At 30.0% G+C, this 12,652-nt stretch overlaps 1 protein-coding gene across 2 annotated transcripts in view; it reads right to left on the reverse strand.

Annotated features, from left to right (window-relative positions):
• The window catches only part of LOC127286440 (LIM/homeobox protein Lhx9-like), a 40,429-nt gene extending 32,280 nt beyond the window's left edge, over window positions 1-8,149 (reverse strand). Inside the window, exons 1-3 of one of the 2 annotated variants that reach the window (XM_051312872.1) lie at window positions 7,263-8,149; window positions 5,166-5,365; window positions 169-482 (exon numbers count right to left, since the gene is read on the reverse strand). In XM_051312872.1, the coding sequence (XP_051168829.1) occupies window positions 169-449 (281 nt within the window). In that variant the 5' untranslated portion in view covers window positions 450-482; window positions 5,166-5,365; window positions 7,263-8,149. Of the gene's footprint in view, window positions 1-168; window positions 483-5,165; window positions 5,366-6,787; window positions 6,897-7,262 lie in introns of those variants that run through there. The other variant, XM_051312873.1, reaches the window with a different exon arrangement.
• Window positions 8,150-12,652: the final 4,503 nt, after the last annotated feature.

Here is a 12,652-nt window from a genome sequence, read left to right on the forward strand (position 1 = left end):
TTTTTTTTGACATGGTGGAAGGAAGGGAGGTTTAGGTTTTGAAATGGACAAAGAATATGATGATGAGGTTGTGTATGAGTTAAAATTTGCACTTTATGCGATGACAATTTTAATTGAAGAGAAGGAAGTGGAAATATATATAAAAAGATGTGCGCAAAAGATACGAACCGATAGTAATCTTCTTTGCAATAAATGTTGCCGTCTCTGGCGAAACAAGTCAACTCGGCAGCCAATGGAACTCGGCAATGGCAGCATCTTAAGCAACCGCAATGCCAAGCACGATCTGCAGCTCTTAGGTACCATCTTTCTGCTATCTCCCTTCCGCATCCACCACAGCCAAGTGTACCACCTTCCGGACTTGTTCTCTCGGTGCTTCTAATTTGACGATTGCCGACGGCACCATCCCCGGGCAGGGGTGTTGTACCACCACAACCCACTTCCTTCAGCATCGCTTCTCCTTACTCTGCTTTCTTGTCCGCATCCTAGAAATTATTGTTTTATTTTTCTTTTACACTTATATCAAAATTTTAGTTGAAATGGTGAAGAAAAAAAAAAGAAAAAAAAGATTGTGAAGAAAAACTATCTTTTACTTTTAATTTTAAAACTCCAATATTCAAGGTACCTCATGGCACTTCCGGATAATACACGATACGTACTTCATATACTTCAAGATAATTCAAAATATTTCAAGATAATTCACAGTACTTCAAGATATTTCTAGATATTTTACGATACTTCAGATAATTCTGATAATTTATGTTACATTAGATATAATTAACCTACTTTAAGATAATGTAGGATATTTCAAAAAATTTGAAGATACTTCACAATAGTTGAAGGTACTTCAGGATATTTCATGATACATCAAATAATTTAAAATACTTCAAGATATCTTACAGTACTTTAAGGTACTTCAGGATATTTCACGATATTTCATATACTTGAAGATAATTCAGAATATTTCAATATAATTCACGCAGTACATTTAAGGTATCTCAAGGTGCTTAAATGATATTTCATAATACTTCAGATAATTTACGTTATTACGACTGCAGATATTTCAAAATACTTTAAATACTTCCATATAATTTAGGATGTTTCAAGATAATTCTCAGTACTTCAAGATATTTGTGAATACTTCAGATAATTCAAATACTTGAAGATAATTCGGGATATTTCAAGATAATATTCAGTTCATCAAGATATCTGAAGGTACTTCAGGATACTCCACGATTCTTCCGATAATTCAGGATATTATTTCAGATATTTTAAAGTACTTCAAATACTTTAAGATAATTTGGGATATTTTAAAACATTTTAGAATATTTTAAGATAATTTTCAGTACTTGAAACTACTTTAAGATATTTCACAATACTTCAGATAATTCACGTTATTGCGACTGCAGATATTTCATAATACTTTAAATACTTTCATATAATTTAGGATGTTTCAAGATAATTCTCAGTACTTCAAGATATTTGTGAATACTTCAGATAATTTAAGTACTTGAAGATAATTCGGAATATTTCAGAATATTTTTAGATAATACATACATAGCAAGTACTTCAAGGTATTTCAGACAAATTCACGATAATTCTGATAATTCATATGTTACTTCAAATAATTTAAATACCGCAAGATAATGAAAAATATTTTAAGATGCTTCACAGTATGTACTTCAAGGTATTTTAAGATACTTCAGGGTAGTTCAAGATATTTCACGATAATTCGAATTACTTCAGATAATTTATTATACACGGAAAAAAATAGTTTGTGAAACTTTTGTAAACTAGTTGTTCACTTTTGGACGGGCCCAAAGTTTGGAAATCTTTCATTAACTTTTTTCAAGATTCCACAAACTTTTTTTTGTGCGCGTGCGCAGACATTGATCGTCATGAACACAGAAAATTAAAAGGCATTAAAATAAGCTGCAACGCTTATTATTTTAATCCAATTTAGCTTATTTTAATACCAAAATAGATTAAAATAAGTAAAATTGGATTAAAATAATAAGCGTTGCAGCTTATTTTAATACCTTTTAATTTTCTGTGAAGAGAGTGATGAACGTTCGTGAAATCTTGGAAAAATTTAATGAAAGATTTCCAAACTTTAGGACCATTCAAAAGTGAAAAACTAGTTTACGAAAGTTTTTCAAACCACTTTTTTCCGTGTACTTCAATGTTGTCAAAATACTTCAAAAACATCAAGATGATTCAGAATATTTCATGATAATTCTCAATACTCCAAAGTACTTCAGGATATTTTCACAAACACACTCAATTCTTCAGTGATATATTTTTCAGTAGAAAAATTCTATTATAGTCAGACAGATCAAACGGAATTGTAGAAAACATACATTTCTCTTTAAATTTTTTAAGAGTTGAAATATTTAATTTTGAAGTAAATTTTAGTTTTACTTTAGAGTAACTTTAAAGAAAAAATTTTTTTTTTTTTTAATTCAACAATACATTTATCTACTTACAACAAAAGAAAATTTTTATTTTAATAATGAATTGAAAAAACATTTAATATTAAAATGAGAACATCAGAGAAATAAGGAAACAGTAATAGGATATTATAAACTGGGAATAAGAAGAAAAAATTAGAAGGAAATTAAATAATGAAAACAAAAATTATATTTTATCCTGATTATTCAATTATTTAGATATATATATATATATATATATAATACAAAGTAGGGTTTTGTTTTCTTTTTTAAACGTTCATTCAAGAATATAAGAAAGAAAACATTACGAGAGAAGTTTATATAGTTTGTAAGTGGTAGTGTATATAGAGGGAATGACTGAACACGAGAATCTATGAATGAAAAGGATTCCCTCTTGTTAATGCCAGAATATGTCAGGGTAGTAAATCAGTACCGAATCGGGCCGGTGGCTAATTAGTAGGAGGACCTTGCGAGCGATGCGATGGTAGGTTGTTGTGTATACCCTATACTCGAGTCAGTGTCCATTACATTTACGAGCCACTACCACGTGGTTTCCGCGAGTGTTATAGGAAGTGACGTTGTCTTAATCACTGTATATTCATTACAAATAATCAATAATTAGAGAATTAAGTTATAATGTCAGCCTGTGAAAACACTATTTTTTTGTATTATTATTATGATTATAATAATAATAATTACTATAGAAATAAGGATTTTTTTGTGCGATTTTAGGGTCAATAAATAAAAGAAAATGCATATCAAATTAAATATAAGTTCTAAAAAATGGGCAATTTATTAATGTTAATGGTTAATGTTTTTCGTTTAATTCTCCATTAACCCTAGAAGGAATAACTGGGGTATAAATATACCTCATTTTTTTTAAAAAAAAAGATCAATTTTCTAATTTTACTGATTTTTTTTTTGTTTCTATTTTTACAACTTTTTTTTCTGTTCAAAAAATGAATGAACCTGTTGTTTTCATGACAAAAAAAATTAAAAAATAAAAATAAAATAAAAAAAAATTAATTCATTGAACAGTTTAGAGAATATGTAAGTTAATTAAATACTTAATTAAATAATTTTAAATATTATTTTTTTAATTATTTATTACATTAAAAATTTAATATAATATGTATATTTAAAATGTGGGAAGCAGATCACCTATAAAGTCTACACGGCAACTTACTAGCGCGCCACGCACAATTTGTTAAAACTTATATACATATTTTCTAAACTGTTCAATGAATTAATTTGAAATTTTCCAAAAAACTTCCTTATACATTGATAAACAAATGTTTCACTGAAAGTTCCTTCAATTCGAAACTTCCCCACAGACTTTTTGTCGGCAAAGGTATAAGAAAACGTGATTGTTGACATATAAAAAAAAACTATTAAATAGTGTTAAACAACCAATTATTTTTAAGTTTTTTAATATGCTGTCGTCTTCTGTGGACCCAAACGTGTTTGTATAACAAATCCGAATTAATTTTATCAACATTTGTCGAAGCTAGGAGGATTTATGTTTTAAAATTGAATGAAAAATCACAGAAAAAACGCTGGGTAAATTTTGTTGCGCGGGTAATTTTCATTAATACTAAATTAACATATAGACGGTGGCGCCCTCAACTAGGATAAAATTTGTTGCAGGTAATTTTTATATACCGATTTTGGGGTAATAATTCTACTTTTTTTTCGTGTGCATGTATATGAATATTTAAATTTGTTAGTTTTTTGCAATTATTATTTAAATTATTTGTTTTATCAAAAAAATCCATAGAAAGAAAAGATGCGCCTTTTTATTTCCTATAAGGTAGAACTTTTCAAAACTCAAAATTTTTAATTTTAATTTTAACGGCATTCACACGAAAAAAAAGTCGAATTTTTACCCCAAAATCGGTATAAAAATTACCTGCAACAAATTTTATCCTAGTTGAGGGCCCCACCGTCTATGTGAATTAGCATTAGTTAAAATTACCCGCAACAAAATTTACCCAGCGTTTTTTCTGTGTTGGAGAATAGATGTTCGGCAATACATAGTCCAGCCGAACGCCTCGGCGAGTTCTTTTTCTCGTCCGCTTATATATACCCCAATTACCCTTTAGAGGGTGAGTAAATTCAGTTACGGTAAAATTACATAACGCATTGAAAATAATTTTATTTAATTCAAATAATCGGTTACTTGACTATTATCAAATAATTTTTATTTAAATTAAATAAACTGTATATGAAACAAATACCATTTGACTCAAATAATAATTATTTGATACAAATAAATATTCTAATTTGATAATAATCAAGTAACCGATTACTTGAATCAAATAAATTTTTTTCAGTGCGTAATAACAATAAATAATAAAATGTATATAAATAGAAAATAAATATACAGAAAAAAAATTCACTGAAAGAATAGAAGAAAAAAAACGAAGACAATCAAATGAAGGAAAAAGTAGTAATAGTGGTGAGAGTAGAGGGGGAATGGGGAAAGAATGAAAGGATGAGAAAAAGATTGAAAAGAATATATATATATATATATATATATAAAGAAGGGAAAGAAGAAGAAGAAGAAGAAGAGTCTTGAGAAGAAAAGACGGCAAGGAAAGTAGGACGCCCCTGGTCTTTCGGCTTATGTCACGAGGACCCCCGTCACACTATCCTCGTCTGAGAAATTTTAATGATCGCCTTCTTCTCGACTCTTGTGCGCGCTTCTTTTATACCTACCTGGATTCGATTCTTAGCCAGTTGGAAGCTTCAGAGGCGAATTCCGCGCTGGTCCACGACTTGAGAGATGTGCAGCGAAAGGCTGCTCTTCGATGAATCTTCCTTATAGGCTTCTTGATATGAAACCCTTCCTACGATTCGTCTCCTGGGGAGGTGCTCCTCTTTGTCGAAACACAACACGCGACCTTGACGATATATTCCTATATATCAGAGAATGTGTCTCTTTTAATAAAATTTTAGTAAATTTTATTTTAAGAAAAGAAGAAGTCGTATTTTATTTTGATTCTAATAATTAAAAAAAAAAATACTTTTCTTGAATTTCTGATCAAACTTCTTTAATATTAATTGTCAGTTTATTAAAGATATGTTGAAGTTATAAAATTTATATAAGATTAAAAACTTTATGCTAAATTTAAGACAGAGCTTTTTTAAATTAAGGCTTTAGTTTAATAAGTTAAGACCAAAACAGTACTTTGAAAATTAATTTCACTTCACTATACACGAAGAAATTTTTTATTCAAACCAAATTTATTTCAAGAAATCTTTTCTGATTTTTCAAAAAATTTGTGAATACCTAGATATTTTTTTTATTTTTTTTCAGTTAAGAATATTTTAAAAATAGTTGTAAATATATTTTTTCTTTTTGGAATTTTGAAATTTTGTAATAATTAAATGTTAATTGGCGTATAAAATATTCTTCGACTTAAATTTTTATTTTCTATAATTTTTAAAATGATTAATTTTTTTTTTATTGAAAATGTTTAAATTTTAAAATGCCAGATATTTGATTCCTTTTTATTGTTTCATACATTATACACGACGTTCATTTTACTACCGTCGGCAAAATAAATCAATACTGGAGTGTTATTGTGCAATATAATGATAAATCTATTGTTAGTTTATTATGTAATTTAAAATTAATATTGTTAGATTGATTGTTAGTGGAAATTTTTTACTTTATAAAAAAAATTAATGAAAATATTCTTTCAAATTTCCCCCCCTGAATCATAAATAAACATCGGAAAATTTCATTTATAACTTTCATTCTATAGTTATTAGTATAATAATTTATAATTTTTAATAATATTTAATTATAAAAGAAGAGAACAAAATTAGATCAAAATAAATTTTTTTTTATTATTATTATTATTATTATTTTTATTATTATTCGAATAAAAATATTTCTGGATGTATTATATAATATAGCTATAGCTTTCCTGCAGGTTTGATTTTTAAATAAAAAGTGAGTATCTATAATAATTTGATAAAAGAAAAAAATTTTATTTATACGAAACATCTTTGATTTGAAATAGAACACGAAATATAAAGGATTAAAATTCAATATCATATTGAAATCATATACAATATTGATTAAAAAAGAAATAACAGAAAAAAATATAGAAATTCAACCTCAGAATGGGCGATTGATTGCAAATAAGAAAATCCAGATTCAATGAAATAGAAATTCAAGTTTGAATGAAAACTAAATTATTTGTAAAGGAATATTTTGAAATAAGAATATATATACAATGGAGATGCAAATACGCTTTTTTGTTCTCAAAAACTAAATTGTTTTTTGATTATATATATAATCTATGTGAAAAAGCTGGGTATGTACATACCTTTTATCATCATTAGGTTTTCATGTCAAGATGAACAACATTTTCTAGATAGCAAACAATCTTTTCTTTATAAAATAAATTGCAACTACACTCTCATTTATATTTATCACAGTCAGAAAATAGTTTGATTATTATTGATTTAAGTAAACACTTGTTATATAGATAAACTAAATGTTATAAAAGCGTACTTTTTTAGCGAAATTCAACATTAATAAAACAAAAAAGCAAAAGTTGAATTATGCAAAATTCAATTTGTTTAAATGCAATTATTTTTTTTAATAAAAATTTTAATAAAATATTTTTTTTAAATTAATTGTTTTTTCAAATGCATGACAGAAGATTTATGTATGGTTATGATTTATACAGCATCTTTAAAAACACGTTTTGTTAAATATATTTGATTCACTGAAACCTATTTTCTTCATCATTAGAAAGTCAATTTTCAAAAAAAAAAAAAGAATTTCCTCTTACACACCTCATTATTCCAACGAATTTTGACTTCCGGCAACAATTCCAAAGTTTAAGCACAAAGAATCTTCATTAGGATAAATCCTTGAATTTTGACGCATCAGCATCCTCTCATGTCTTTTGTATATATATATATAAAATTCAAGTTTGTATATACATGTGTATATACACTCGTCTTGTGTAAGAGCAAAAACATAAAGCTCTATTCCTCCCTCTCTTTCTCTCTTCTCATCAATAAAATGAAGGTCTTCGAGTCACGTAAATCGCAAATCACCGATATCTTCTTGCCTCTTTTCCGGTCATCGGAGGAGTTCATTTACCGCACGCGACAAGAAGATGGAGCAGGGTAGGCACGATCGCGTGGCATTTGATTCACGTACACAGAAAGGCCAACAACTCGAATCAGTAACAGCAGCAGCACCACCACCAACATCAGCTTTATAATAGCGCGCAACTCGTTCGTTGTTATATATCTATATATGTGTGTGTGTGCGTTTGTGTATTGGTGAGAGTAATTAGCGAGAATACAAAATGCTGAACGCGTACCGGTCCTCGAGTCAGGACGATCGGCCGGAGCCAGTGACGCGATAGCTGGAACGGTATGAAGGTATCATCGTTGGAAATCAATGTGATAACTTGAAACAGAGACTTGCGATAATCACGAAATGAGAGGGAAAAAAAAGAGGAGTGGAATGGGCACTTAAAAAAAAACAGAAATAAATAAATAAATAAATAATATTTGCCGAACGTGAAACGAAAACGCCGCTGATAATATGACGAAGACGAGTTTGAAACGTGAAAGCTTCCAAACCCGGTGTTTTAGTCGTCGAGCTAGAGAGGCAGGAACGCGGCACAGACGTCAGGAAGGAAGAAAAGAGGGATGGCTGGTGTGTGCGAGGGGAGGGGTTTTGCAAAGCAAGGATCAAGGGATGGCGACGCAGGGGCATCCCCAACGCCCGGCGTTTGCGCTCTTGTAATATTCCCATCCCCTTCGTTTTATATATCTATATATATATATATATATATATGTGTGTGAGTGTATATGAACAAAATCCTCAACCGCACGTCCCGACGCCCTCCGTCTGTCCGCATCCCTCTCGAACCCACCACATCTGATGCTTGCTGCATCAGATTTCAACTATATATATTATAGAATATATACATGTGCATCTCAAGAAAATAGTTCAATCCTGGAAATTGGATATTTACTTAGAGAAACAGAATTGTTGAATTACACACTCGAATCAGAAATTTAGTACTGACGCGCACGTACCTCAACATTGGCGCCGGAATATAATATGTAAAAAAAGGGAGTTTGATTTTAACTCCCAAGTGGATTCTAAAAAAAGTCACACTCTTTTAGAGTTGATTCTAAGATAATGTTAATTTTATGCCTATAGGGAGTTAAAGAAGTTAATCTAATGGTTACTCACTTTTGGAGTTGGGTTTTAACTCCAAAAGTTGTACTCCCAACTCAGGTCGCCATTAACTCTTTAAATTTTTTACAATGTACACTGTAAAAAAGGAAATTAGATTTTAACTCCCAACGGAAAAAAAGGAATCACTGTGAAAAAAGGGATTCTATAAAAGGCGCACCTTTTTGGAGTTAATAGGGAAAGGAGTTGATTCTAAGGGAGTTAATTTTATGCCTACGGAATTAATACTAGAGAAGTTAATCTAATGTTTTGGAATCAAATTTTGGAGTTCATTTTTAACTCCAAAACTTTTATTCCCAACTCCGGTTGCCAATAACTCTCCAATTTTGTTTACAGTCATATAAAAAATTGATTTAATGAGAGGAAAATCTGTACACTCTGTAAAAAATTTGGGAAGTTATTGGCAACCAAAGTTATGGGAATAGAGGTTTTGGAGTTAAAAATCAGCGCCAAAAAGTTGATTCCAAAAACATTACTTTCTTTTTCTTCAAGTCCAAAAAGGACGTGCGACTCTTATAGAGACCCGTTGGGAGTTAAAAACAAATTTCTTATTTTCACAGTGTACACTGTAAAAATTTAAGTTTACTCTCTAAATCTGAATTAGTGAAAATTTTTACTAATTTGAATTAGTGACTCACTTTTTGCTATTGAATTAGTTAAATTTCACTAATTATTAGTCAAAGTTACTAATAATTAGTAAAATTTTACTAATTCAATAGCAAAAAGTGAGTCACTAATTCAAATTAGTTAAAATTTTTACTAATTCAAATTTAGAGAGTATAAAGTACAATGACATATGCACTCCATGAGGAGTTAATTCTAAATGACTTTAGTGCAAATACTTGTGAGTGAGTTAACACCAAAATACCCAGTACAAACTTTACTCACTTTTGGAGTTACTTTTAACTCTGGAAATTTCACTCCCAATTTTGCAAAATACAATAAAAGAAATTAAATTTTAACTCCCAATAGGATTCCATAAAAATTACACCTTTTTGGAGCTCAAGAAAAAGAAGATCAAAAGTTTTGATTATTATTACCATTGTTATCATTTATTAAATTATCACACTTTTACAAAATGTATTAAAATAGAAGAATAAGCTATTTTTACAATTAAATTAGAAATATTAAGAAAATTTTTAACAATATTCATATGATCCAAAAATGGGTAAAATATTAAAAAATGCTATACAACTGGAGTGTCACTTTAGAAAAAGAGAAAGATAAAGTGAGAAGGTAAAAATATATATGCGGGGTAAAGCACGACCTGGCTCTGTGTGCTAGGCGCGGCCTTCTACCTCCCGCTCGATAGGACTTTAATGTTTAGCCAATGGAAGAACGGATGATGATAAATCCGTTAGGCGATTGGTTGCAGCTGAAGCTCCCGCTGACAACGAGATGAGGCAAACAAGGAGATGAGACAAGGAGAGAGAAACAAGTTTGCAGCATCCGCGTTCTCAATGTATATACCGAGAATGCGAGTCATCTGGTGGAGAAGCTCGAAAACAGCGTTTATAAATTACAATATCTTCTTTAATCTCACACTGCGTTGAAATTATAATATATAAAATTTCCCGCACTCTTCTCAATTAAGGTATTTCATAAGTGTGAAATTAACACTTTAGGAATTATTGGTTTTTTTTATTTTAGTAACTGAAATTTTTATTAACTAAATTACGTTAAATTTTTTATGCCTTTAATATACATGTACTACATACACTGTAAAAAATTTAGGGAGTTAACGGCACTAGGAGTTGGGAGTTCGATTTTTCGAGTTAAAAATCAACTCGAAAAAGGAGTTAACCAAGAGTGGAAGGGAGTTTAGTATCAACTCTCTTTTGAGTTATTTTATAATATGGAGGATCATATTCTCCAACTCGTGTAATGAGTTTAAGTTGAACTCCCTAATCTGAACTCCCTTTGCAATAACTCCTCAATGGGTGGGACTTTTATAGCTTCCCCTGGGGAGTTGAAATTCAACTCCTTTTTTTTTACAGTGTAGATATATTTTTCCTTTAACTCCAAAAGGGTGCGACTATTATTAAGTCCCGTTCGTATCAGAGAAAAAAAGAAGTGTTATATTAATACTAAATATGGTGTTAAAGTAACATGCAACAAAATTTGTACATGCACTATAAATTTTTAACTCCCAACGGGACTCTATAACAGTCGCACCCTTTTGGAGTTGAAGCCAAAAGAGTTAATGTTAAGGGAGTTTTATTTATACCTAGGGAATTAATTTAATGTTAACTCACTTTTGGTGTTAATTTTTAATTCAAAAATTTCTACTTCCATTTCCGATTACCATTAACTCCTCAAAATTTTTTACAGTGTATATTAAGGAGTTGATTCATTTTGGAAGTATAAAAATAGTATAAAAATTTGAGAAGTTAATGGCAACCAGAGTTAGGAGTAAAATTTTTGGAGTTAAAACTCAACTCCAAATGTGAGTAAACGCAGTAGATTAACTCTCCACAGACATAAAATTTACTCCTTTAGCATCAACTCCCGTTGCTTTAGCTCCAAAAGAGTGCAACTTTTGATATTTCTCTATTATATAGATTTATTATTGCCAGTAGATAATATAAGAAAACATTTTTGAAGAAAAACCCTATAAGGATGTTTTTCACATTGAAATTAAGAACAAAATTATACCTCTTGCGAAAGGAGATTTGAAAAAAAAACAGAAAAATTAAAGACCACGTAACGAGTGTAAATAAAATTTACTGTACATTTGATGATCGTTGATGCAAATGAATGCGTTTAGAGGATATATATATATATATATATATATACGTATATAGCAGTAAACGCACACATATGTGAAATCACCAGAATCGCGTACAGTAGTAGACGTCTGGCATCCTGCTGCCTGGGCCGTTGAGTCCGGATAGACGTTAGCGATAAACGTGCGTTAACGCGGAAATTAACCGTTATATCTTTGCACTTATTTACCCGTAGACTGAGATAAGTTATCCTGACTCACGGGATATTTTACATAATGCAATAGAGTTTGTGTGATGCGATAGCGGAAACTCCCGGTTAAAAGAACCGTATAGTCACTGAAATAATGGGGCCATGATTTTTATCTCTATCCGAAAAGACATTCGCGTTGAAAATCAATAAGCCGCGCGCGGCTTGAATTTATATATATATATATATATATATATATATATATGTGATTGGTATCGGCAGTGATCTTTATTCCTCAATTGGATTTTTTTTCTTTTCGCGGAGACAAGAAAGATATCACTTGCACTATACATATACCTACTACTATACTGTCAAGAGGAAAAAAGATTTTTTATTTTCCATTGGATATGCGAAATTGATCCAGTGAACGACAGAACAGCATTTTTTTGCTGTAATTCAATTGAATTGGGAGCTCGTTAAATTTACAGGTATATATAAATATTACAATACAGTGAATGAAAAGTTGTCACGTTGCGAAAATTTATATTTCAGAGATTAATTTAATTAGCATATATTGAACAACAGTTTTTTTTCTATATTTTTTAATAGTGGGGCTTATTTTCGTCGTACACTGTAAAAAATGTTGGAGTTTGGATTAAAACTTTATGAGTTAAAAATCAACTCCAACAGTGAGTTAAAATATTAAATTTAATTTGCTTAAACTCCAAAAGGGTGGACCCGTTGGGAGTTTAAATCTAACTCTCATTTTTTTACAGTTTGCAAAACACCTATAAAATATTTGGGGAGTTAATGGCAACCGGTGTAGTCGAGTAAAATTTCTAAAGTTAAAAATCAACTCCAAAAGTGAGTTAACATTAACTCCCGCAGCATCAACTTCCTTTACTTTAACTCCATATATAGGTACAGCTTTTATGGAATCCCTTTTAGGAGTTAAGATTTAACTCCCATTTTTACAGTGTAGAGTAAAATACATTGTAAAAAATTTATGGTGTCAATGGCCAGCAGAGTTTAGGAGTAAAATTTTTGG

The sequence above is a fragment of the Leptopilina boulardi genome, unplaced genomic scaffold (genome assembly GCF_019393585.1).
Source record: "Leptopilina boulardi isolate dan_hultmark-lab unplaced genomic scaffold, ZJU_Lbou_2.1 LbouV2_354, whole genome shotgun sequence".
Lineage (NCBI taxonomy): Eukaryota > Metazoa > Arthropoda > Insecta > Hymenoptera > Figitidae > Leptopilina > Leptopilina boulardi.